This window comes from Rosa chinensis, chromosome 4 (genome assembly GCF_002994745.2).
Source record: "Rosa chinensis cultivar Old Blush chromosome 4, RchiOBHm-V2, whole genome shotgun sequence".
NCBI classification, from domain to species: Eukaryota; Viridiplantae; Streptophyta; class Magnoliopsida; order Rosales; family Rosaceae; genus Rosa; species Rosa chinensis.
The window spans coordinates 63,725,560-63,751,945 of record NC_037091.1 but is presented as its reverse complement, the minus strand read 5'-3'; the positions used below and the strand labels follow the sequence as shown (position 1 = coordinate 63,751,945).

At 39.2% G+C, this 26,386-nt stretch overlaps 3 protein-coding genes across 6 annotated transcripts; all 3 read right to left on the bottom strand.

The window, feature by feature from the left end:
• Nucleotides 1–8,202: 8,202 nt before the first annotated feature.
• Nucleotides 8,203–11,389, bottom strand: LOC112201010 (protein trichome birefringence-like 2). 3 transcript variants are annotated; one of them, XM_024342019.2, is made up of 6 exons: nucleotides 11,102–11,389; nucleotides 9,869–10,829; nucleotides 9,465–9,657; nucleotides 9,184–9,374; nucleotides 8,882–9,040; nucleotides 8,203–8,684 (listed from the first exon to the last, which is right to left on the bottom strand). In XM_024342019.2, exons 2-6 carry the CDS (start codon nucleotides 10,825–10,827, stop codon nucleotides 8,342–8,344), a joined length of 1,845 nt encoding a protein of 614 aa, XP_024197787.1. In that variant the 5' UTR covers nucleotides 10,828–10,829; nucleotides 11,102–11,389; the 3' UTR covers nucleotides 8,203–8,341. The 3 variants fall into 3 exon arrangements, with proteins under 3 accessions (XP_024197787.1, XP_040373394.1, XP_024197786.1); XM_040517460.1 differs by lacking the exon at nucleotides 11,102–11,389 and having other exon boundaries at nucleotides 9,869–10,610; nucleotides 10,686–11,083; XM_024342018.2 differs by lacking the exon at nucleotides 11,102–11,389 and having other exon boundaries at nucleotides 9,869–11,083.
• Nucleotides 11,390–13,699: 2,310 nt separating this feature from the next.
• LOC112200388 (protein NSP-INTERACTING KINASE 3) lies at nucleotides 13,700–19,054 on the bottom strand. Of its 2 annotated transcripts, none has more exons than XM_024341419.2 (11): nucleotides 18,337–19,054; nucleotides 17,954–18,086; nucleotides 17,757–17,828; nucleotides 17,410–17,553; nucleotides 17,237–17,308; nucleotides 17,063–17,122; nucleotides 16,876–16,973; nucleotides 16,632–16,769; nucleotides 15,710–16,051; nucleotides 14,640–15,031; nucleotides 13,700–14,256 (listed from the first exon to the last, which is right to left on the bottom strand). In XM_024341419.2, the coding sequence occupies exons 1-11, from the start codon at nucleotides 18,476–18,478 to the stop codon at nucleotides 13,939–13,941; spliced, it is 1,911 nt and encodes a 636-aa protein (XP_024197187.1). In that variant the 5' UTR covers nucleotides 18,479–19,054; the 3' UTR covers nucleotides 13,700–13,938. The 2 variants fall into 2 exon arrangements, with proteins under 2 accessions (XP_024197187.1, XP_024197186.1); XM_024341418.2 differs by having other exon boundaries at nucleotides 16,632–16,778; nucleotides 18,337–19,050.
• Nucleotides 19,055–24,374: 5,320 nt separating this feature from the next.
• LOC112198514 (F-box/kelch-repeat protein At1g23390) lies at nucleotides 24,375–25,925 on the bottom strand. Its single transcript, XM_024339655.2, has one exon. It carries the CDS (start codon nucleotides 25,810–25,812, stop codon nucleotides 24,652–24,654), a length of 1,161 nt encoding a protein of 386 aa, XP_024195423.1. The 5' UTR covers nucleotides 25,813–25,925; the 3' UTR covers nucleotides 24,375–24,651.
• Nucleotides 25,926–26,386: the final 461 nt, after the last annotated feature.

Genomic DNA, 26,386 nt, shown 5'->3' with positions numbered 1-26,386 from the left:
AGACCATGATTGGGAACACCACCTTCTATATCCTTGAATCTCTCCCATGTCTCATAGAATGACTCATTTGGTAGCTCTCGGAAGTTCATCAACTCATTCCTCAATGAATTAGACTTGTGAGGAGGGAAATAGAACTTGAGGAATACCCTTTGCATCTCTTCCCAAGTTTGGATACTACTTGGGGGAAGCTTGTACAACCATTTCTTGGCTTTGTCCTTCAATGAAAAGGGGAAGAGCCGAAGACGCAAGTTGCCTTCATCAATACCCAAAAGTTGAACGGTTGAGCATGCTTCATTGAACTCTTGGAGGTGCAAGTATGGCTCATTACTTGGCAAGCCAAAGAAGAGGGGTAAGTTTGCAATAGTCCCAGGCTTTATGTCAAAAGCAACGGCACATGGTGGAAGCATGATGCAACTTGGATGATTGGAGATTGTTAGCAAAGTGTACTCCTTCATGGGGCGTGGTTCATCCATTGTAGGTATCCGGGCTATTTTAGCTTGCAACTCTTCCGCCAATTTCTTTATGAGATCAAGAGTTTCTTGCGGTATCCGAGTTTCTTCACCACTATCTTCAAGGATTTGATCAATAGATATGTTGTCTCCACTTGGTGTGCTTGGAGATGATGGAGTGGAATAGTTTGAATTGATCCTTGGGCTACTTGTAGATGATCCGTGAGACATAAACACCTATAAAATTTTAAAACAAAGGTGAGAATATAAGTCAAGATACAAAAAGAAACCAAAAACAAGAAACTGAAAAATTCTGAAAACAGGGGAAACGACCGGTCGGCGACACTTGCCGACTGGTCGGTGAGCTTCTGACCCCTAAAACGACCGGTCGGAAATTTCCGACGACTGGTCGGCGAAACAAAAATCACACGAAATTAACACAAACGACTGGTCGGCGGAGACCAACGACTGGTCGGTGAACAGAGATAAAATAAAAACAAGGGAAATTTCTAGCTAATCCCTAAGACTACCCGAGGTAGGGATTGGATTTTACACCAATCCCCGGCAACGGCGCCAAAAACTTGTTAGCATTAAAGCCACCCTCAAGTGCAAGAGGTACAAGTTATAGAATAGGGGATTAAGTAAGGATGTTGAACCCACGAGGATTGGTAAATCCTTTCCTAGCTAGGGAAAACCTAAGGAAAAACTAGAAGAATATGCAAATATACAATCACAAACAAAGGCTCACAAGTGAACCAAAGTTCATGGTGAGTATGTGCAAGATGGTGTATAGAGATTTGATTTTGATTTTGAGATTGGTTTCTATTCAAATTGAAACAATGAAAGCAAGTAATATAAACTAAGCTAAACAAAACAAGTTGTTATCAAATGGATGGGAGTTAGGGCATCGGGTTTCACCTTTTGCCTCCCTTGCAAGCATTAAAGCAATTGAATATGAATGATGCAAAGCTAATTGTCCAACTACCCTCTTAGCATCCGGATAGGACTACTAAGGCTTAAACCCCTTTCATTTTATTAACTCTAACCGGATAAGTCTAGAGCTAACTACCTAGAGACAAATTCAATTACCGGATAGGTCTCAATCCTTTGCCCCTAAATGCATAAAGCTTAGAGTTTAGGTAACCAAGCAAGCAAACCAATCCTATCTCTAGGTGATTTTAGCTCACTACCCTCACATGCACACATGGTGTGCTTTCATGCTCCCTTTTTGCCTAAAGGTAATCAATCTCTAGGAAAAACTTCATGTCATGGCAAACACATAACTCAAATTGATTAGGTCTAAGTAATGCATTCAACTATTGACTTAGCATGTGAGAATGACAACATGAATTTGCATCAATTTATAAACAAAAGCATCAATCCAAGCAAGTTTGGCTAGGGCTTTCAACCCTAGCCCCAACTAGTTCACTACTCACACATAGCTAGATACACAAGCTTCAACATTCTATTAAACATCAAATACATAAAGAGATAGGGAGTAAAGGGTGACTATTGATGATGCCGGAATAGGTGGTGGAGATGGGTCTCCAAGAACATGATGTGGTGGTAGTCACCTCCTTCTCCTTGCTCCAAGCTCTTGATATTGGTGAGAATAGTGAAATTTGAGATCTCTAAGATGAGTTGTGGTGTTGAGTGGTGAAGGAAATGGAGGATGTAGTAGTGGAAATGGAGGTTTTAGAGGTGGAGATGGTGGTTTTTGTGGTGGAGATGATGGTCTCTTCTCTAGAGAGAAAAATGGATCTTGGATAGGATGAAGATGATTGAATGGAGTCAAGAATTCTAAATTATTCACTTTGGCCTCTCCTTGATCAGCTATGTGTGTCCTCCTTGGTCCCAAAGTGTGCAAGAGATGCTCTTACACCTTGTCCCCCAAATGGTCCCAAATAGACAAGGTGACAAAAGGACAAGTTGTAGGGAGATATTTGAATTTCAAGTGATGGGATATTTTCACAACCATGGTCCTCCTTTGCTGGAGAAAAGACCCTCCATGAGTGGCGGCTCGCTGGAAAAGTTTGCCGGAAAAGTCGCCGGAAAAATCGCCGGAAAAGTCGATTTGCAATTTTCTTCCAATCTCCGTGTCTTCTTCTCCTAGCTTCAAATCTCCACATTTCAAGCCTCAAATGGTCATTTTATTCTCAATGCAAGGTTTCCTACAAATAAAAGGAAATGGATTAAAAAGGGTAAAATAGAGTGGAAGACAAATCAATTTTCATAATTATGGGGCACAATTGCATAAGTAATTTGTGACTCAACACGAACCACTATACTTCTCGTGTGTGTCTCTCTCTTACTCTCTCTCTTTATTTATCGTTAATTAGACCCCTCGGTCATAAACATTAACAGCTACCTTATTACCTTCACGAAAAATATGTGATACATGAAAAGTCATTTGAGAAACCTTGTACAAGCAATTGAGTCAGCTAATACGAAGGTGCTAGCGGACCAACAAAGGAGACTTAATAAAATCCAGAATAAGAGAAGAGTCAATTTCTAGCCATATGTGCTTCCAATCATGAGTTCATGCCAGCTCAATTGCCTTAATCATAGCCATCACCCCTGCTGCAATGAAACTAGGAATCTCAAGATTAGAAGCAAAAGCTCCAAGAAAACGCCCCATATGATCCCTAAACATAGCTCCATAACCTCGAATCCCCTCATCATGTTTCCAAGCTCCATCAGAACTAATCTTAACCCAACCAATCAATGGGGGATGCCAATTCACCTCTATCACTCTAGGGGCACGACACAATTTGCATTGGGCCCCAAAGGCTTTCAAAATACAAAGATCTTGGATGGAATTGTGCATGGTACCTTTTGCCAAACGACTAGCTGCTTGAATATGACAAGAGATAAGTTTACAAATAGTAGCAACTGAAAATACCTTGCCCTCATGTCTCATTTTATTTCTAGCATTCCACACAAACAACAATATTGAACTGAAACAAATCAACCATAAGTCTTTGAGCTGGCCAAGAACTTCTTCCTACAACCATATCCACTTGTAAACCCTCTAAAATTGAGGGAGGAATTCCACCCAACTGAATGAGAGAAGTAAAATGACTCCATATTGCAACCATAAAAGAGCAATTAAGAAAAATGTGATCAAGAGATTCAGAATTGATACCACAAAGATCACAATGAGAGACCAAAGCTACTTCCCTTCATTGTAAAAAATCTTCAAAAATTATTTTACCTCTTAAAACCTTCCAAGCTAGCAGAGACATTCGAGGCAAGATAAATTTAGACCATAATGATTTGCCCCATGCTACTGAAGGAGAAGGCTGCTGCAAAAATATGTAAGCATGCTTTGCAGTTAACTCACCAAAAGAGGAAGCGGTCCTAATGAGTTTGTCTTTTGCCGAAGGATCTGTGGCAATTGGAACTTGACTAATCCAATCATATAAGGCTGGAAAATAGAAGTGTAGAAGCTGAGGCAAGTCCCATGAACCATTACTAATAAAACTCGAAACCATATCTGGAAGATTGTCTTGTAATGCAACACGGACACCGAAGAAATCACTAATGGGTTTGCCCAAGAAGTTATCTCTCCAAAAAGAAATCTTATCTCCCGAACTAATTAACCATCAAGCATTATCTTGAACAACAACCCAAAAATGACGAATACCAGGCCATATAGAAGAAGAAGCATAAGAACGACGCCGAACAAACCGCTTCTGAATGAATGAACAACCTTTAGATTGAGAAGAAAAAACCTCCCAGCAGCGCTTTAATAATAAGGAATGATTCAAGAGCTTCTTAAGCCCTAAACCACCCTCATTTTTTGTTTTTTGTTTTGTTGGCAAGCCTTAGAAATAAAGCGAGGAATTTATTAAAAAAATAGAAAAAAAATAACGAAAGAGAGGAGGGACATGTAAACCAAACCCTCAAATAAAACAGAATGGCCAAAAATCAAATAAGAACTAATGCAACCAAATGAAATCAAAATGAAGGAATTATTTTGTTCTTTAGGGAGACTCGCCTTTAGGAATTAGGACCGTGCAATGCATTCACTGCCTTTATTTCACATTGCAATTCTTACATGTACTATATATATAGTTAGTGAAAGGAGATCGAGAGAAACTTTTCTTCTTAAAAACGAGATAAAGAAGTTTGCACGTTATCTTTCTTTTGTGTCTAGTAATTGTTGTTTAGACAATTTCATCAAGACATTAACAATGAATGAAGTTTACTCAAATCTCTATAAACACATATGCAAGGTCCTTATTTTTTCATGTAGCATGCATACTCTCAACACAAGACACGTACACTTAAGTTCAATGGCAGGGTGTTTACAACTTATTAAGTTGGTTATTTCCAGCATGTTGGTATACACATTTCAAGTTTACGAATGGCCTGTGTCTGTGGTAAGAAAAATTGAAGTTTGATGCCGTAACTTTCTATGGTCTAGCTCTATTGATAAAAGAGGGATTCCTCTTGTGGCTTGGAAATCTTGTTGTTCCCCAATTGATGAGGGTGGTCTAGGGCTCAAGCAATTAGTTCTTCTCCTCAATCCCTCTCTCTTATTAAAACGCTGGGAAATCTTTACTGCTCACTCTGAAGGTTGTTCTTTTATTCGCATCAATCGATTCTCTAGAAGAAAATCTTATGCTCCATCTTCTATGTGGCCTGGCATTTGTCAGTTTTGGGGGATGGTTCAGGAGAATTCTCAATGGTTAATTGGTTCTGGGGATGGGATTTATTTTTGGCGGGATAATTTTATGGGTAGGCCACTTAATGACTTTTCTGGTGCTAATGTGGTGATGCAAGATAACCCAGATTTGGTGTCGAAGTATATAGACAATGGCTCATGGGTTCTTCCTCCGCTGCTGCAAATTCATTTTCCAGCATTATGTGATGTGATAAATCAAGTTCCCATTGCATTAGATCCTTCAACCAATGACAAACTTATATGAACTTATTCTGATTCAGGTGAGTTAAGAGCAAAGAAAGCCTATATTTTTTTTTGGGTCATCCTACTCCTCCAATGGTATGGGGCAAAAGATTATGGGCCAAGTATATTTTGCTAAGAATGTCTTTACTTGCTTGGAAGGTGTTAAGGGGAAGAAGTATTTCTGATGATTTACTTCAACGTCGGGGTGTGGGTTGGGTTTCCAAATGTGATCTTTGTGGTGTGTGCTTAGAGACTTTGAATCATACCTTCCTCTCTTGCTCATTTACTACGGTAATTTGGAATCACTTTGCCTCACTTTTTGAGTTGGGTTTGATTCCTTTTTCTATTTTGGAGCTTTTTGATTTTGGTCTACAGGATGGGAGAAGTCCTCAATTAAAGGAATTATGGCTAATTTGCTTCACCTCCATTTTGTGGTTTGTTTGGCATGTGAGAAATAAAACCAGATTTGACGGTCGTCGCTTCTCAGTTCAAGCTATTTGTCGGCTTATTACTGGGCATATAAGAGCAACTAGCCATCTTACAACGGGTCCCATGCATAATTCTGTCCAAGAGCTACGAATATTGAAGTGTTTTGGAGCCCCATGTCGACCTCGTTGTGCTCCTAGAGTAGTTGAAGTTAATTGGCTCCCACCCTCTATTGGTTGGGTGAAAATTAATTCTGATGGATCATGAAAACATGAAGAGGGAGTTGGTGGTTATGGTGCTATTTACCGGGATTATAAATGTACGTTTCTTAGAGCTTTTGCCTCAAATCTTTAGATTCCTAGTTCGATTGCAACGGAGATAATGGCTATCATAAAAGTCATTGAGCTTGCTTGGGTTTGAGATTGGAAACATATTTGGTTGGAGGTTGATTCATCTCTAGTACTTAATTATATCCGTACACCTTCTCTTGTCCCTTGGTCTCTTCGAGTTCGTTGGTTGAATTGCTTATATAGAATCTCTCAGATGAACTTTCGAGCTTCTCATATTTTTTGGGAAGGAAATGAAATAGCTGATGCGTTGGCAAATCATGGTACGTTTTGTTCTAATTTGGTGTGGTGGGATGATCCTCCACCTTTTATCGTGTCGTATTGTAATAGTGACATTAGAGGTCTGCCTCAATTTCGTTTTAGTTAGTATGTTGTTTGTTTTTGTTAGGAGGTTTTGGTTTTGGTCCCCCTCCTTCGCTCTTCTTCTTTGATTAATAAAATGGTGTGATAGAGAGGCTTTTTCCTCTCCTATCCACGATATTTCAGCCAAAAAAAAGAAGTTCGATGCATGTCTGCACCTAAAGCGCTAGAACTGTTATTTAAATAAATAAATGATCATAATGACTATCACTCAAAAACAGTGTACTACTATTACCATACACAGTTTTCAGTAGAACTTCTTAGTTTCATAGTGTGAGCAGATGAAATGAAGTAGTTAACAGATATCATCAAGGGAAGAATCTCATAGAAAACTTAAAGTGATAGCTTCTGTATATATTGGTTTTGCATAAAGAAAAAGAAAAGGCAGTAAAACAAAGCCTGATCAGTGGAGGGTATTACTCTTTAACTGTTGTAATTGGTGCACTTCTGAGGAGGACACCACTGATTTTTGCGTAAAACTCATTAAATAGTGTCATCAAGGTTAGCCCGCTATCATATGTATAAATATATATAGAATCAAAAGAGAACACGTGAACTGCCACTTCCAATTTAAAAAGACTGTCAATAATGCGCAGTGTGTCCCTCAAGAACATCCCCACAAAGATTAATGATTGTGAATGAAGCTGTGGTGGAGATTGCAATGTTAGGAGCGTGGAATTAGTTATTGATCCGACTCAAAATAAAGTCGGGTTGGCTTATTAGCTGCCCAAAACCAAGAGATAAGTGGTAATTACTAATTAGTTGGAAAAAGCAGTAGATGAGCATGAGTTAGTGGATCCACTGATGCAAGATAAAGTAAAGAACTCCAGCAATTAAAGGTATTGACACTAACAAAAAGTAGTTTAGGTTTCTTTCCGAGTTTTCATTTAAGTACATTGACACTAATCTCCTTCTATGATTTCATAACTTTGAAGAGAATAAACCTATGAATTAAGTGAGAAGGGGTAAGATAGTCATGTAATGGGAACAAGTTTGTGTTATCATGTCTGGGGCTGTTTTTGCTGGTGTAAGAAAAGATTGTTTTAAATATTATAGTGGAGTAGATGAGTTGTCAAGCTCTCTGCTACAGATCAATTCACTAATTCTCATATTCATCAGCTATTTAAGGCCACTAGCCAGAGAGTAATCCCTCCACTGACTCTTTAAGGCCCCAATGGATTCATAGAGCTATGATCAGTTTCTCCAATCTGATAGGTATGGAGGCAGATTGGGAAGAACACATCCATGGGCATTAAAAGCATTGGCAATGGAGTGAGGTTATACCTCAACCTCACTTTAACAGTTCGTCTGAGCTCAGTCACTGGCTGCTGCTAACTACAGCAACTTCATATCCAGAGGTAGCAGAGGGTTGGCTAGTGCTTAGCAAACCGGCAAGTCACAAATCGGCATGGACTCACACTCTGTGATGAGTCTTTCTCTTCTGTAATGTTATTATAGTCTAGTCCTGGCATGACACTGTCATCCATGTGTTCTGTTTCAAGTCTTTTGTGTGTTTTTCTTTGTTGTGTGTAGTGTGTTTTATGAGTCGGTTATGTCCCTTGTATTCTTCATTAATTGGTTTATGCATTCTTCATTAATTGGTTTATGCTGGAGTAGAATATGGATTTAGAATAAAATTGAAAACTGAAATCTCTGCTACTCTGATCAGGATCAATCAATAATATCAATTCAAAAATGCAAGTAAAACTGAATGACAATGTATTTTTGATATCTTTGGAACCATAAATTTACATACGTGTTCACTTCTGCATAACTAGCACCCTACATACCAACATACATCATCTGAATCAGCATGTAAGCTACCTAAAAAAAGAGAAAAGTTCCTTTCATTTTTGCCCTGATCCCCATCCGGTCTGCAGCAGCAAAGCGTATAACAATTCATTCCAAGTATCCGGAACCCCAGGCAAGCACCAATGACTGCAATCCTGAGATTGTTCAGCTGCAATTTGTTCTTCCTTTGTCTTGTATATCGTTCTGTAAATGGAAGGGTGTCCGTCTTTTCTATAATCCGTAAGCCTACTAATGTTAAGATATGTCACTGGAGTTTTCATTTCTTTAAGTACACTCTCTAGAGCTCTCATTTTCGAAGGGTAATGCGTTAGATAAGTCTCATTAAAGATTGGTTCTGTTTCTTTGTGGCACTGTCCACCTGAGTTCCATTGCCCTCCACTGCAATTACATCAAAAACAGTTTTCACAAACTTGTTCTTCCAATTCTTTTACGGTAAGAGGAAAACCAAAAATCTAAAGATAAAAGCATAAGTTTACTAAAATGGTACTACTAGATACCTCCAACTACCACACATCACATTTGCGAGCCAAAAAACTGAGTTGTGAGGCAAAGCAAAGATAACACGTAGTTTATACCTGAAATGGGTGACTGAATATCCTCTGAAGAAAACCCGAGTCCTGTTGGCATTGATGTATCTGTCCACCCATCTCGCCCAAGTGGTGAGAGCTCTCTTGTATGCTTCAAGAGCCTTGAGCCTTGGATGCACATAGTTGCCTTCTTGGTAGTAGTCTTCTCTGTCAGACCACCAAAAATGACATGATTTACAGTGAGTGGCCTAATTGTTTGATTGGTAGAATGCAACTAATCTTACCAAATCAGAAACTCTAGGAACAACTAGGTGGCAAGCAATATAACAAAGCAACTATGAAACACTTACCCTCTAGAAGTTTTCTCATGAGTCCACCAATGACCAGTATTAAAAACTATAACATCAGCATCACGATACGTTGTTGTAGTCCGGTCCATCAAATCCAACCTCAATGTCTCAAACGAACCGTTTTTGCCTGTGAATGTTGACTCCCTAACAAGGAATGGAGCAACCACAAAATCCAGAGAACAATTGTACTCCTACAGGTGCAGCAATACATGGACAGTTAGAGATTTTCCTTCAAAAGAAGGATTTTATAGCAAAATTTGAAAAACAATACATGTACTCACCTCAAATCTGAATGCATATATCCCCTTCTTCTTAAATTCCTTCTTTCCCGAAATCTCATATACCTTTTTCTTGTGCGGAACGCTGTGACGGAGAATGCACACAAGAGACTCCCACATGTTCCTATTCAGTGAATCCCCCACAAAAACCAACCTCTTTCCTCTCAACCTCTCCAGAAAATCAGTTGCATTCAAACTGGGAATCAGAAAGTAACAAATATAAGTTTAGGGGAAGGACTTGGTTATATGAGAGTACTTCAAAGACTCCTACATTGAAAGTGAGACCTCAAACTATGTCGATTACATCACACAAGTACAAAGCAATCATATACTAAACCATTAGATAACTCTAAATTATTTTCAGCTCAACACGACCAAAATCATCAAGAATTGAAAATGCATTGTACCTTGGGATATCACACCCATTTGGCTGCCATTTCCATTTTAGGAAAGCACTGTCTGGCCTTCGATTGGAGTGGCAATTCCAAACCTTATCAACGTGTGGACAAGAACCTCCAGGATAGTACGGCTTTGAATCATCTCTCACCCATTTACCATCAAAAATATCACATTTTTTATCAGAGTCACTAGGCATTTCCCAAGTTTGAGAATCAAGCTCAATGATTTCATTTTTCTGTGTTGAATTTCCTTGATGATCTTCTGTTACCTTACCATCCCCATTACTAGAATTCTTTGAAAAACTACCTTCAACTGTTTTCTCTTCATGCACATCTTCTTTCTTAGAAAGGCTTAAATTCCCAATTCCCTTCCCACCTTCACCATGCAAGCTCTCAAATTTCAAAATCTCAGAGGAGTTTCTTGAATCTGAGTTATTATCTTTCTGTTGAACTCTTCCTTCCTCAACCACAAAGCTTCCATCTTTAACTGCCTCTGTAAAATTCCCCATCTGGGTCTTCTCCAAAACTGTCTCTTTCCCACCTCCACCTTCAACATGCAAGCTTCCATTATTCAAAATCTCAGAGGAATTCCCCAAATGGAAAATCCCCAAAACACCCCCTCCCTCATTTGAACCAAACTCACCATCTTTATGCTCCACCCTTCCTCCTTCAACCCCAGAGCTTCCATCTTTAACTTCCTCTGTGAAATTCCCCAATTGGGTCTTGTTCAAGTCCACAGAGTCCTGCATTTCTGAAGTAACAGCATTTGCAGTGCTTGAAAACGAGAAAGGCCAAGAAACAAAAGAGGAATTTACAGTATAGAAACCTTGGTCCACAGTAGGACTCTTTAAGGAGTAAGAGACAAACAGTACGGCGATTACAAACAGAGAGGCTCCAATTCCGAAACTAAACCCAGAAACCACTTTTCTTCTGGGTGAGAAAAACTGCTCTAGCTTCTTGGAATCCATGGCTGAAACACAATGCATGCAAAAGAAAAAAGCAGAGGGAATCAGAAAAATGTGAGATGGAGATCAATCAATTCAAATGTGGATTGTGTTTGAAGCTAGAAATGTCGTCCTTTCATTTTTTTGTGAAAACCAAAAGAAAGCAAATGCAGAGGAGCAGAGAAGAGAGAAGAAACAGAGTGCTGGAAAACAAAGAGTTTCTACTTTCACAGGGGGACTGTGAAAGTTCGATTATGCCAGTTTGCTTGTGCTTTTCTAGTACAGAACTGTGAACTACCTTTTGCTTTTGTGAAGGGTACGTTGGTCAGATTGGTGAGGCTTTCGTCTCCTCCTTTATTAACTGTCCGGAACCGAAGAGCGACACAAATACGAACTGGGTTCCCGCCGACACGTGGGCGGCCCTTAACCTCCTGGACCTAGTGATGGCCGATAACGTTATCCATTAGGGCCTTGACGCGTGGAGGTGTCTGTAATACAGTTTGTTACTGTGACGAGTTCCAGGTCCCATGAAACACGAAACCCACCTTCATCTTCTGCTCTCTGCTTTACTCCAAGTCTCGAATCTCTCCATGCAAACCTTTACGATTTTGAAATTTCATTACTTTAAAGGGCTGTATGGAATGTCGTTGAAGGATAGTCAAAATCGTTAAATACGCATTGATCGTTGGAAAAGTTTGAAGCATGTGTTAGGCTCTTACAAGGGAGACGATTACAAAGTGGATTTTCTTGGAGTGGAAGTTAGGACAGAGGATGATATGAACAAGCGTTGAAACCTAGAACTACTATGTAACAGTTCTGGCTGTCGATTAAAGCTTGATTAATAGATTAGACCTAAATGACAGATTGTAATCTATGTGAAAGGAATTGTAAATTTGTTATGAATACAAGTCACTCAATTGTAAATAACTTAAGGGAGCTAAGTATACTGTTCTCTTCACTTTTTCCTCATTTACTGAGAATAAAAAAGACAAATTGTAATGAATTTGTATCTGTAAAACGAAATAGTAGGTGAATCACTAAAATTATGGATCGAATTGAATGACTAAATTTACTGACTTTTCTTTGAAGAAACATAGACCACCACATCTGCAATTGAGGAGTGAATCTTTGTTATTAATACTGATCAACAAGTGAGTATGATTCATGATGAGTGAATTTGGAGATTTGAAACAATGTGCCAAGTTTCTTGTTTCTTGAAGAATGAGTCCAAACACAAAATTTTAGAGAGTGAAAATGTCCATAAACTAAAGGCAAAGTAGAGTCAATGAGAACCATCTAGTGTGGTAAAGGTTAGTCGAGCGATCTAGCATGGAACCGCCATGTCTAGCGTTCGAGTCCCAATTCCCACAGTCCCACCAATTTGTGGTCAGCAAGTTTGAAGGGCATTTGAGTTAATATGCATGCGTTTGGGGAATTAGTTTGATTTTGCTGGAAAATCTTGGTGGACCTCAATCCAAATACTAATTAAATAGGTGTGTTACTAAATTACTAAAGTAACTGATGTGACTTGCTATCACACCGTCAATAAAAAAATTAAGTAAAATCAATGAGAATATCAAATGATATTTGAGAGATTAATCATTTTAAAAAATTAATTAATTAACAAATTAAGCTACCGAAGGAAACAATTAATTATAATACGCAACTGTTTAGGTGAAAAGAGGTAACACACAGAATCTAGGGTTTTTTTGTGTGTTGGGAATCGATTCTCGTCCGGCGGCTCACCACGTCGAGGCAGGACTATGGCCTCATCGGAGGGTGGTGCGTGCGGCCGGACGGGGAGGTTTTAGTTAAGGGGTCGGTGTCTCTGGTCGGAGAGTTCTGGATTGGATACAGGTGTGGTTCAGGTGAGGGTCCAACGCGGCTGGGGTCTTCTCATGGTGATCTTTGGGGGAGGTTTTGGGTTGCCCTGTCGGGCGATCTGACCTTCGCTTTGATGGGCTTCGCGGCTAGAGGCACAGGGCTAGCGGAGTGGAGGTGGCGACGGCAACATCCATGCTTTCTCAGGCTTCAGAACGGTGGGCGCAAGCGGAGGGTAGCTGTTTTGCGGCGGCGCACATCGGGTGACAAGACGCTCTTCCGATTCTTTGTCGACGGTGGGCTTCTTTGTTGGAGGAGTTGAGCCGGCAAAATGGTGGCCAGGCTAGTTCACGGGTTTTGGTGCTTCGTCGGCAGGTGGTTCTTCTCCATGGTGGCTGGGCTTTGCGGCGGGGAGCTTTGTTAGGGATCTGTGACTGGGCTCTAGGGCTAGGCCTTTTGGGCCAGACTTAGTTGGGCTGGGGATAGCTGTTTTTTTTCAATAATTCCCTTTGTGGGAGGTAGTGGGCTTCGGCCCGGTCTAGGCATTTGTTTTTTTCTAGTTGTTAGTTAGGTGACAAACCTCGATCACTTTTAACTCGATCAGGTTTGTCTTGTCTATGCTAGTGGGAGCTCCTTTATGAACCTTTGTAGAAGTATTTGGTTTCAACGTACCACAACAGCGTGCTTGGCGTTTGGAGTCAGGTAGAATAGATTACCAATTGGGCGAGGTGTTTTTGTTAGCATAGACTACTCTGAGCTTTCAGTTATCAAAATATAGTAGTCTTCTATACTATTCTTTATCTGTAAAAAAAAAAAAAAAAAAAAAAAAAAAAGAGCTACCGTATATATTCAAAATTTATCCTTCATTCACTTGTTTAAAAAATTAAAAAAAATATTTTAAAAAAATCGCTAATGCACCAATTTGCCATCAAAAAGTGATTCAAAAAGGAACTAGTAATTTTTCAGTTCGTCGAGGGTAACTTTTTAGCCATTTACATTAACTTTTATGATAAGTTGACAATGTCTTATAATTTTTTTTTTTGTATTAAGATTCATTCACGAGAACAGCGAGTCAAGCAACCACAGAATTTTCTAATGCAAAGCCAAAGTTTCTCTGAGAAGCTCAATCAAAGCAATCGAGTTTCCAACAAAGAAGAAGATGATTTTACATCACGTACTTTCCTTTCTCATTTTTACAGATTTAAGTACATGCATTCAACAGCTATCAACAATCGGATATTTCTTCTCATTTCAAACTTGAGCAACTTAGCGAAGAAGAGGTATACAGGAAAACAAAAACTACTTGTCACCTACTCACCTAGGACCAGAAAGCTCCATAGCTTCTACCACAAGTGAAGATTCATCTATAAAATCTGAATATCTTTGATGAGGGTGTTCACATGACCGGAACCTTGGTGTTTCAACCCTCTGTGAGGCTTCCCATTTCTCGGCCAAACCATCCCCTTCTAACATCTTTAGTACTTCAGACATTTTTGGGCGGTGCAAAGGATTAAATTGAGTACATAACAAGGCAACTTGAACCATCTCTTCAAGCTCAATCCTGTCGAAATTGCCCTTTAGATCTTTATCTACCATCAGATTTAGCTTTCCCTCCTGATGGAGCTTCTTAACCTGCAAGTGTATTACGCCGCACCATGTCAGTAGAAATATATTTTTTCTCACATATCTACCACTAATTTCTCTGGCATAGTGCAATTAAGGTGTTCAGGTTTCATGTAAGGAATCAAGTTTTTGAACATCCGAGAAATGCACCAACATGAAAAGAATGCCAGCAGTCGTGTTGTTAATGGATTAACATGGAGTCAAAGGTGGCAGTCTGCTGGCAATATTAACATTTGCTTTTCAACTTGCGTATCTTACATTGAGATGATAATCAATTGATCATTGCAATAACATACATGGATATGTGTTCAATGGTGTACATGCATACTCTGTCTCTGTGTGTGTGTGTGCGTGTGTGTGTGTGTGTGAGAGAGAGAGAGAGAGAGACCCACCCAATCAAGCATTACACCCTTCTGGTTTGCAACTCTTCCAAAATCCAAAGCCTTTTGACCTGTTATTAGCTCCAGGAGCAAGATTCCAAACCCAAAAACATCTGTCTTTTCTGATGATTGACCAGTTGACAAGTACTCTGGAGCGATATGGCCAACAGTGCCACGCACAGCTGTGGTTACATGTGATTCTCTGTGATCCAAAAGCTTTGCTAACCCAAAATCTCCAACAACTGCTTCAAAGTCTTCATCTAGCAAAATGTTGGCTGCTTTAACATCACGGTGGATAATTTTGGGGTCACACTGCTCGTGCAAATAAACCAACCCCCTGGCCGTACCCAAGGCTATTCTTTTTCTCCTTGCCCAGTCTATAGCTGGCCGACCATGAATATGATCTGATAAAGAAAATGCAGAAGAATACAGAATTACTGATAGGATTACAAATAACTGAGAGCTTGAACATTACCAAGTTAGCTACAAGATTCCTTTTGACTTGAACAGATAACAGGAATGCAAATGATAGGGAATCAGTGGATGGGATGCCCAACAAAGCAACATAAGACATATTTTCCAGTGATGAACTTATTGACTGTTCAAAAGCCTTTTGTTTTAGTAACCAACTAACCATTATTGGGAATTTTTGATAAGTGGATTTAGTAATCAATTAGACAAACAAGTACACTAATAGTTATAACTTATAACCAGATTTTTTTTAGTTGACTTATAATCACAATGTGTGAACAAATAACAAAGGTATATGGCTGTGCAGCTTGCTTATTGCTAGAGGTAAGGATCCCCATGGTCATGGGTAAACATATGGTACAGGGATGGAAAGTGGAAAGGAGAGGAGATTATGGGGGCTACGCAGCATGTATCAGTGATTTTTAGTAATGGTAAAGTAACAGTGTGTAGAAGTATAGCAGTGGTAAAGGTGGGTAGTGTTTCTGGTGTGGTCATTCGCCAGTCCCATGATCAAAGTGGTAATCATCTTTTAAAGGTAGTGATACAAACAAATTAGCATCCTAATATCAGATGTAGCAAAAGTAATGAGTAACTATATGAAAAAATCAAACCTCTTAGTCGAGATGCTACGCTTCCATTAGGCATGTAAGGGTAAACAAGAAGTCTTTCATTCTCAGTTGAACAAAACCCACAAAGCCTCAGAAGATTCCGATGGACTGCCAAACTTATCATCTCAACTTCTGTCTGAAACTGAATTTCACCACCAGCAGTGTTGTAATCCTTCAGCCTCTTAACCGCCACCAGAGTCCCATCATTCAAACATCCCTTGAATACAATCCCAAAGCCACCTCTTCCAAGAATGTTCTTAGAGTTAAAATGGTCTGTTGCTGTCCGAAGCTCCTTAAATGTATACCTTTTCAAATGACCCAAGCATACTTCAGGGTCATATTGATCTGCCACATAACCCATCAAATTAATAATGCAGGGATAATAATAAGTCAGGAAAAATAATATCATTACTTACATGAAAAGATATTCAATACATGCTCCTATTACAATTTGAAATCCTAATTAAGGTTTTTACCAAAGGAGTTACTTTCATGACTTCAGATGTTTTCAGAGGGAAAAATAATAGTTAATTCATTATTCAGATTGTATTCATAAATTACTCATCTCACCATTACCTCATCTTGCCATCCCCTGCTTACAATTTTATTACTGTAAATTATTTCCTACTGTTTATAATGTAAAAGCTTTTGATATATTTTGGATAATGTAATATCAATAGGGCCACAGTTCAGATTTGGAAGTTCCTGAATTATCATTTACAACGACTAAAGTCACCACACTCCACAAAAACTGCCCAGGTGAAAGGCGTTGCAAAAACACTCAAATTTGCTCCATTTTAGAGATTACCAAAACTGCACTCTTCAGTAATAAAGCACCCTTGAAAAGCTGTTAAAACTAATTGATACTAAATTACAGACATTAGAAGACACAATAAACAGAAATATGAAGTATAAGAAATGTTACCATTGACGTCGAAGAATATCTGCTGGTTGTGTCTATATCTTAACCAAACAAGTAACCCAATTATTATTATGACAGCAAAGGCAGCACCAAAGCTTGCAGCAAAGACTACAGTCAAGTGGTGGCGTTGCGTCCCAGAGTCTGATTGAGCTAGGAAGAAAACCAAAAATACATCAATACACACTTGTCATCAGAGTGTAATGGAGAAGACTGCTAGACACAAAAAACAAAAAAAATGCATATATACCGTTTAGAGCATCAGGTGGGAAAGATAATGGCTCCGGCAAGACAGCAGAACAGTTGTTTGCAGCCTTCAGGCCACAAATCAAAGGGTTCCCAACAATTCTGAAGTGAAAAGAAAAAATAAAGTTAGGAACCCAACAAAATTATACACAGAAATAAGCACTAGATGCATCAAATGACAGTTAACTCACTTGAAAGTTCTTGCAGATACTTTTGGCAAGGAGCCACTGAGATTGTTGAAAGAAAGGTCCCTACAGAAACGTTGACGTAAAATGATGAATAAATACGTTAAGTTTTAGTCCTGTGTTTGCCTATATAGTATGCATTAGAAGAAAAACACATTGGGCGAGGGTGCAAAGACGTACACAAGAGTGAGACCTTCAACCGAGGACAGAGTCTCAGGGCATGATCCTGTAAGGCTGTTGTTATTTAACCGCCTATCTTGGTCAATAAGAACAGAAATGTGTAAGAATCAGCAATACGTTTGAGTGCAATAGTTCTGTACATTCAGAACTGGTATCAAGTTCTTGAGACTCACAAGTAGTTCAGGTTCTTTAGGTTGCCCAAAGAATCTGGTATGCCACCAATGAAACTGTTATTGGAGAGATCAAGTGTCTGAAGCTTTTCCAAATTCCCAATTGAAGCGGGAATGGGACCTGAAATGGCATTATTTTGAAGCAGCCTACAAAAGCAAAACAGACATATTGATCAACTGAAACACATTGCACAACAAGAAATCACCTTCAAATTCAGGACTTGCCCAAGACATACAGAACACATAACACCAAAAAAAAAAAAAAAAAACCTAGGCAAAGTTATGCCGAGATTGACCAATAAGAAGTTGAAAGAGAATTCAGATAGAAATGTAAAGGAAGCGTAACGTACACAGATTGCAAGTTACTGAGGTTTCCAATCGCAGGAGATAAGATACCAGACAAACTCTGGCTAGGCAATCCACTGATACAAAGAAAAGAGCAATACTTCAATTAGAAATGAATTCTTTACATATACAAATAGAAAGAACTACTCTGTTTTTTCTTCCAGAAAGATTTGTTATGAGAAAAATAGAAAGCAGAACTTACAGAGCAGATACATAGCCATCAGGTGTGCAAGTAACCATCCTCCAGCTACAAGGATCTACAGAGTTACTATCCCAGTTCTCCAAAACATTGTGTGGGTCAATTAGATCGCTTTTTATGGCCACCAAAGCTTCAACTGTGAACATTTCCAGAAACAAGATGAAGTTTAGTCTCTGACAGATTCTAAAACAGAAAGAGATAGAAGGGGAAATAAAGCTTCAGCCCCTCAGTGCACCCAATTAAGACAGACAAAGCTATAATGTGGGTAGTTCTGAAAGCATTAACTCAACAAATTGAGGAGGCAAACAAGGAAATTCCTCAGAAACCAAAAAAATAACATAAATAAATAAATAAATTGTTTTTGATGTTTCATGAGAGAAACTCACCTTCATAATTTACACCAGTAGGAGAGAGAGTTGCAGAAGAAGCCTCTGCCAATAGCAAAACAAGTAAACCCACCTTCCACAACAACATCAAGAAACCACTGATTGTTCCCATATTGATAAAAACTCTTTTCTCTCTGTTCATTAAAATCAAAACCAGCAGCCACTACTCAAAACCACCACAACCAACTATCCATTCTCTTCCACATGAATGTATATTGCCTTATCCAGACACAACTGCAGCCTCAGACTCAGTCAAAACAACTCTGCTATTACTTCCAACAAAAGTCACAGACTTTCTGAACAAACTTGAGGCAGAAACAAATAGCCGGATACTAAAATCGGAGTCCCACTTATGATTTGAACAAAACCGGGAATAATGGGGAGCACATGAGCCGAGCCAAGTAGCAAAGAGATGAGAATTTCCTCGAGAAAACAAACCCCGGATCCTAGAGATCTGAAAACAGTGGGTGGGAGATTTCTATCTGTCTTGGGCGATCCCCACAAATTCCATGAGGGTATGATGTTGGTTACTAGTTTGAGCTCAGTTGCTGTTGTTCTTCAACTCAAACCATTATCCAACTATGCTCTCTGATATTCAAGTAGTAGCAAAATGGTCAGTGAATGACACACACACGCAGAAAGAACCAAATTACACGCGAAAAGTGCCAATGCAAAAGGCCAAAGAGGGACACAGTTACAGATGCAAGAGAGGCAGCACCCAGTAAAAAATTACAGGTCTTTTTAAATTTTTAAACTCTGTTTTGTTTGAGAGGGGTAAAAAGAAAAAGAAAAACAGAGAGTAAAGGTTGAAGCTTTTTTTTTTTTTTTCTTTTTCTGAAGGGGTAAAGGTTGAAGCTTTGGTATGAGCAAATGGGTGATTGGACTGAAAGAATTGATCACAGAGAACAATGGGATGTCTTTGCACAGGGGCAGGGGTCACGTGCTTGGATTGTCCTGGAATTTTCATATTTTTTTAACCAAGCACAAAATTAAAATAGTCACATTCTGTTAAAAGTTTTTGCAGGGTCCATAATCATGCGTCATGTTTAGGCTAGTAGCTCTATTGTATTACCCAACCAAGTAACCAATATGAAAACTTGTGCTCATATTTGGACTCTTTCAAGAGGATTGAATATAAACACTGGAAAATCTACCTTTTTTAATTAGAAAGTTCATAAATTTATGCAATGTAAGCAATATTCAATTGCGTTGAGATGTAATATTCCATTTTTGAGTCACTGGCTTGATAAAACTACTACTTGGAACAGGAAACGAGTTTAACTTTTGCCAGAAATGTGTATGGTGAATTGGTGATGCAAGAATATGTTCAAAGCATTAACGTCGTTATTAACATAATTAATGAGGCAAAAGAAATTTCACTTGAAGTTCAAAGTTCAAACAACTAAGAATCTTTATTTTTTTTGAATGGGGTAGACTAATGGGAATGCACCACATAAATCTACTGTGAACTAAAGTTATGAATCACAATTTTCGAAGGTGGTGTTTTATAGTTCTTCAAAATTTAATCATTAGATTAACTGGGCGTATGAGACGTAAGATACTCTCATGTTCCAAAATTTTAATAGATTTTCAACTATGGAGGTTCAATCTTATTATTATGAAAGAACAGGGTAGTGTAGCAGCACTCATTTCCTGAGCAAAGAAAATAACAAGTACCAACGAAAAAAGGGCCTGCAGAGATTGTGAAATGTTTCTGGTATAAAGCTAATAAAGATGAAACTGGGGACAGGAGGCCATGAAAAGACTGAGAGATAGAACAGTCCTCAACAGCATGATGAGAATATGAGATGGTCCCATCAACGGATATGATTAGTCGAGATAGGTAGGCATGGCTTGGTTATTACAGATTCACACGCTAAGCAGCTACAGCAGCCAATAGAGAAATATTGAAGATAGAGAAAGGCATGTGAAGTGTTTGTTGTTTGTACCGAACCGCCTCCCTCCTCTTATTCTTCGTTGGGTATAGTGTACACTGTACATGGGAATCTCTCCAAAAAACCCCCACTCCACGGATCCTGCTTTTCTGGTTTGGCATGGGCATTTCCGGAAGTGCACTTGATTTCCACCCGACGAATATTCTCAATAGTTATGATAAATCTTTGTAGACAATAATAGACAACATAAAATATTAACTACACACTTTATCGCATCATGTTCTAAAAATATCACACCACATGTAAGAATATTGACAACAAAAACATTCTGATTTTGAGACGTTAGAGAAGATTTTAAGTTATCAAATTTGTAATCGTTAATGTTACATTTGTCTAATTGTCCGTTTTTGTTATTCTTTTCGAGCTTATTAAAATGTTTTTAATAAGATTGAGATGAGATTGGCTTTAATTAAAGTTTTTAGTGTCATATTGAAGTTTGTCTAACATTGTTATAAAGCACAAATTTATGACTAAAATATATACTAAAATGTGCATTAATTTCAGATTTTGAAGTCCCTGAAAATATAAAGAATATTGTAATTAGACAAACTAAAAATATAAGGATGGGCTTACAGAAAAACCCTATCCCATCAAATTTATGTCCCAAGAAACTCCAATAGCAGGCCTACTGAAGCCCAACAGGCCAAAATTGGCCCAAACCACACTTCCATCTCCAAACCCGTGCAGCAAGCATAGTAGTCCTCAGCCGCCACCATGCCCTCTCCGGCCTCGACAGGATTCCCGCCGTCACGATGCAAATACCGCCACAGAACCCCGCCACGATCCTACGCTGCTGCCGTAGTCGAAACCCCCACGACCCAGCGCTCCTCAACATTTGCAACGCCGTCGATCCAACAACCGAGACCCACCATAACTGCACTGCACGCATCCTAGAGAAATTCGTTTGATCTTGAGCCAAAAACCACCTGCAAAAACCTTCGAGCAAAACCACACCAAAGCCTCCGGGATGTTAGCCATCAAATCCCGTCCGGTAGTAGATCACGCGTCATTGGTGAGGCCAAAAGGCCAGCCCAAATGCCATAGCCGCTGCCGGACGAGAGCAGTCTCTTAGTTGAGCCGTCGTCGACCTTTGAGCCAAACTTAGCTTATAGTCTCCTTAAACTCTGAGGTAATTAGTAACCCGGTAATACTATAATTATAAATTAAGAATCAACAACTTAATTATATCCACAATAAACGCGGACTAATTTATCAACAACAAGAAGACCTTGATTTATTAGCCAGCGAAAGTTATGTTTGTTTTAAGAACTGTTAATCTAAAGGACATACAATCTGATAGTTAAATAATGAAAAATGTCGGATAAAATATTGAGCAAGAGCATGTAGATTCCCAGAATGGGAGCCCTATTATAAAACAAAGATGATGCCGTGAGGTAGTGTAGTTTTCTATGTGAGTTTTGAGTTTAGAACCCTAAACCCAAGAGCATTTTTGTCGCATTGGGAAAACTGAATATTCCCCTAATCTATTATTAGTGATGCACCTAACACTCCCTGTGTCATTCATAATTTGTGACCATATGCTTTGGAATTCAACAAGGGTATTTTGGTCGCTTTGGGAACATGAATTCCTCACTTTATTACCCCATTAACCGATGTTAATTTACCCTTTTAAGTTAAGGCAAAACTTTACCAACCCACTGCATTTATGATTTCCTTGAACAAGCATAATATTAGTTTTGACTAGTTTTCCATTTCCAATTAGTTAGATCACACCCGACGCATAATTAGGTTAGGGGTATGTATACGTTTTCATACACAAATGACTTTTTTTTTTTTTTATAATACGAAAACAACTAAATTAAATGTGGAAGTCTCTTAAACAATTAAAATTTACATTATTAAATAAAACGGCTCTATAGACTTCACTAGGAATGGAGTTAGTCCAACTAAGTCATTCTCCAAACTTGCTAGCGTATCTGCAACAAAATTTACCTTAATATAAATATGATTGAAATAGATTGACTCAAATAAGGGTGTTAACTGCTGAATATTTCAGATAATGTTGATACACGGATGACTTATAATGTAGAAATGAATGCAGTCGTTTTTACTTTATTATGTATACATATTACATAGACGTAAAACCTTCTTTGGGTCTCCAACTCGCACCAAACCCTCTAGGCTTGAAAATTAATGTGCAAATCGATACGAACATAGGGTATTGAGTGGAATCGTTTCAACAACAGTTTGACCGGGCATTTCACACAAGCATCATTAGGTAATGTCTTTTGAAACTTTTTTGTTTTCAGCTTTCAACAAAGAAAGAAAAAGGAGACTTTGAATTATGATACCAAGTTAGTCCCGGTAGATGACCAGATTTTTTCCATTTCTGATCCATTTTTCTTGGTGGAGTTTCTACTTTCTAGCTAGTGGTCTCGAAGCAGGTAATGACTAGACCAGTAACAAATAGCAAAGTCCTAATTAACCTAACATGCACTTGCTTAATTAACTAGCTAATAATCCAATCACATCCCAGATGAGATAGATCAAATAATTTGGGCATGCAATAGTAATAGACTACTAGCTAGGTAGCATCTTCAACCACCTACCCCCATCTATAAACCAAGGAGAAAGAGACGAAAGTGATTTTTGTTCTGGGTCCATAATTGAGAGCAGTAGAACATTCGGATAGTCACATACTGGACTACTAATGGACCACCGGTGGATCATCTGTCAAACTCAATGAAGCTACTCAATTTCACTATCGGTTATTCTGAAGTGTTGCACAATTCTCTCAAGTATTAAATTTTTAAAGCTGAGAATTATTAAATTAGTTCATTAAGTACTGAAGCATATATCAAATAGTAATTAGTCTGAAAACACATGATTCTGAAATTTCAATACCGCACAACATATAAAATTTGTGTGATTACATAATTAGTTTATTTGCGTATAGTTTGTGATGTGAAGTTCCAACTAATCTAGGGATGTTTGTCGCGACAATACAATATGTGTCGATAATGATGGTTGGGGTCTCAAAACAATCCCTACCATAATTGCATGAAGATGATCACCCATTGTTTATCTCCCCTCTGAAGCACTCAGTTTTTTCAACGACCCATGAGCCCATTGGGCTTATATTGAAGGAGTGTCGACTGTGTTGGTATGAAGAGGACATTCTATTATGGTTCCTCTGCTTCAGAGCACCTCATGTCATATATTCCCTTCACCGACCTAGCTAGTTATAGAAAAAGTGAAAAACTAATTCAATGAGGACCATCAAAGTCAAACTGAGTCTCCTAACACCAGAAATAATTGAGTCAAAGATAAATTCTTTATCATACAAGCACTTGGAATTAGTCCAAAGTGTCACGGCGGGAGGTCGAGAAATGAGTCGAGACCAAATAGCGCTAGCGAGATTGGAAAGATGCTTTTATTTTCTCTTTCTCTATAAAAGTTGGAGGCAAATAGAAAAAGATAATCTATATTTAATTTATCAAAAATTTTAACAGTATCATTTGGTCTAGTAACCTTAGTACTTATTTTGTAAGTGAAATTTTCTAAAATTAGAAGTGAGAATAAAGTCAGTTCATTTTCACTTAGGAATATGCCAAACTCCTTTATTAGTATGTTTATCCCGAAGAATTGAAACAAGAGGCCGATGGACCACCCACATAATATCATATTGCGATTTGTGAACCTAACATAACCCTCATTTCAAGTTTCAAATGACATGGGTCCCTAGTTCTATATCTTCTTATTCAAGATCGACCTTATGAGCTAAGTTCATCAACCAACGTACCAGCTAGGCAGCTGGTTTTGAATTCCTGTCTTCTTAAAGAGACAAACATCCAAAGAGGTACAATGATATCACATTGTACTACTTGGTTTGAAAATCTAGTGCATTGATCATTCTTATAGGGGCTAAATATTAATACGACAGTTAACCACCCCATTTTGTATTTATTCGTTAATCACACTCAATTAAGTTTGCGCTAAATTAATTTCGCAGTGTTTTTATCCATCACCAACACATTTACGTCTGTGTAATGCACAAAATAGCAAAAGAATAAAAAATGCCCAGATCTATTGTTTATTTTTTTTTGTTACAATATTTGTTTTAAAAAAGAGGGGTGCAACACGAGGACTTCACAGGAGGTCATTAATTCTAGTACTGCTCTCTCTCAAACAACTTTAACTTCAGAGTTCTGATGGAATCCGATACATTATTGCTTGTATGATCGCACTCACCCACGTCTATTGTTTAACGCACTTCATCAACGTTTAACAATGCCCCGTCACAGTCACAAAACCCATCATTAATCCCATAATTAATAAAAAAAAACGACCAAGAACTTGATAATTGAATCCACCTGATTTGGACTACACGATAAGAGGCTCATAGAATTTTCAGTGCTCCGACTTGTACGGCTTTGTGCAACTCCGGCAACCCCAGATTGGCACACGTCACCACCATCCTCTGCATGCGGGTCCCGTCGTTCACGGCATCATTCCTCATGCTCGTCCACCTGCACCCCCCATTATCCAGCTCGCAGAGGATCAACTCGCTTGGGTCGGAACCGTTGTGAAAACACACCATACCTCCCATATAGCTCATCGAAAACGACGGCTCACAGTCTCTCTCGCCCTTCAACTTCTCCACCATTGTCTCCGGCATGTCACCGATCATCTCTTTCAACTCCAACGACTCGTCGTCGCTGACTTCCACTTCCCACAACTTCACTCCCTTCACGTCCTCCGCCGCTCCCACAACTCCCGCCAAAACCAAACGCCCGTTAACGAATCCAATCACGGAGCTAAACACCGTCGGATTCGGACGCAGATCGTACGGCCCAAACCACTTCTTGGACTCCGGATCAAACGAGTACGTGACAGCCGAGCACCTCTCCGTCACGTACATTCTCCTCTCGTCCGCGGCCACTGACAGCCACGTGGACGCCGAAGAGTCTTTGAATATGGCGGGCATGGACTCGCACGTGTCCCACGTGCCAACTTTGACATCGTACATTTCCACGGCCAGCGGGTCGTCCTCGTAGTCGCACGCGCCTCCTGCGACGACTACGCGGTGGCCCACCACGGCGACAATCGGGTCAGTTCGCCACACGAGCGGAGGCGTATTTGCGTGACTCCACTCTAGGTGGAGCGCGTCGAGGGAGAAAGCGAATTTGGAAGGGGAAAGCATGTAGAGAAGAGTCGAGTGAGAGGAGCGGAGGGTGGAGATGGACTTGACCGGAGGATGATGAAGACTCCGTTCTAGGTCGACCCACACGTGCGAGGCCGGGTCGTAAGCACGTGCGGAGACGACGTAGGGGAACCTGGTGGTCTGAGTGTGGACGACGAGCCAGGGTTTAACTCGGTTAGAGAAACGGAGGGTAGACGAAACGGCGCGGTTCCAAGACTTTGAGACGTGACACGCCGATAGGAGATGGATGAGGTGTAATTTAGATAGCACGGACTCCAAGACGTCTCCGTAGAGCGGTGCTTCTTCTTCAACCGCCGCCTTGGTCTGGTTCTGCTTAGGGTTCGCCGTTACTGCCATTACTGTAACAACAGAGAGATAGACAGAGATAGGAGAGTCTGATTGTTTTGAGTTGGAAATAAGGTGCCACTCAGTTTTATAGAGACTATGCGGGAGAGATTAGATATGGAGTGAATGGGATTTTTGGGATCAAGGTCATGCCTGTTTTATTACTTTTTTTTTTTTTAATTTGAAATTTAATTTATAGGAAAATGATTTGTGGCCTAATTTATATTTTGTTTTTGTGTTTCTTAATCGAAGATTCTAAAGAAATACATTAATGAATGATGACGTGGGTGTGCAACTGGTAAAAGATTTCGTTAAAATAACTGCATTTGAAATATTTAATTTGTATTAACCAACCGGTAGGACGGTAGGTGATCTTCATCTCTTTGACAGTGATATCTGTTTCTACTATTTATAATACACTAGCCATTTTTTAATACTGGGAAAAAAATTAGGGGTTGTGCCCGTTTGCCCAAAAACTCATGGTATTTTGCCCATTCAATCCATCATCCTTGTATTTTGCCCATTTACACAACTTTTAGGTGAAAAGACTCATAAGGGTAGTCCTTTCTAAGTAGTGCCTAGTGTA

What these genes read in the sequence shown, in the direction of transcription:
- LOC112200388 (XM_024341418.2), bottom strand. Translation starts at nt 18,478, where the DNA reads ATGAACAGAGAGAAAAGAGTTTTTATCAATATGGGAACAATCAGTGGT. An exon ending in GATGGCTATGTATCTGCTCT is followed by an intron (nt 17,829 to 17,953) that starts GTAAGTTCTGCT and finishes TCTTTGTATCAG; the next exon opens with TGGATTGCCTAGCCAGAGTT. An exon ending in AGGGTGTAATGCTTGATTGG is followed by an intron (nt 14,257 to 14,639) that starts GTGGGTCTCTCT and finishes ATACACTTGCAG; the next exon opens with GTTAAGAAGCTCCATCAGGA.
- LOC112201010 (XM_024342018.2), bottom strand. Translation starts at nt 10,845, where the DNA reads ATGCATTGTGTTTCAGCCATGGATTCCAAGAAGCTAGAGCAGTTTTTC. An exon ending in AATGGGTGTGATATCCCAAG is followed by an intron (nt 9,658 to 9,868) that starts GTACAATGCATT and finishes TCTGATTCCCAG; the next exon opens with TTTGAATGCAACTGATTTTC. An exon ending in TATATGCATTCAGATTTGAG is followed by an intron (nt 9,375 to 9,464) that starts GTGAGTACATGT and finishes CTGCACCTGTAG; the next exon opens with GAGTACAATTGTTCTCTGGA.
- LOC112198514 (XM_024339655.2), bottom strand. Translation starts at nt 25,812, where the DNA reads ATGGCAGTAACGGCGAACCCTAAGCAGAACCAGACCAAGGCGGCGGTT.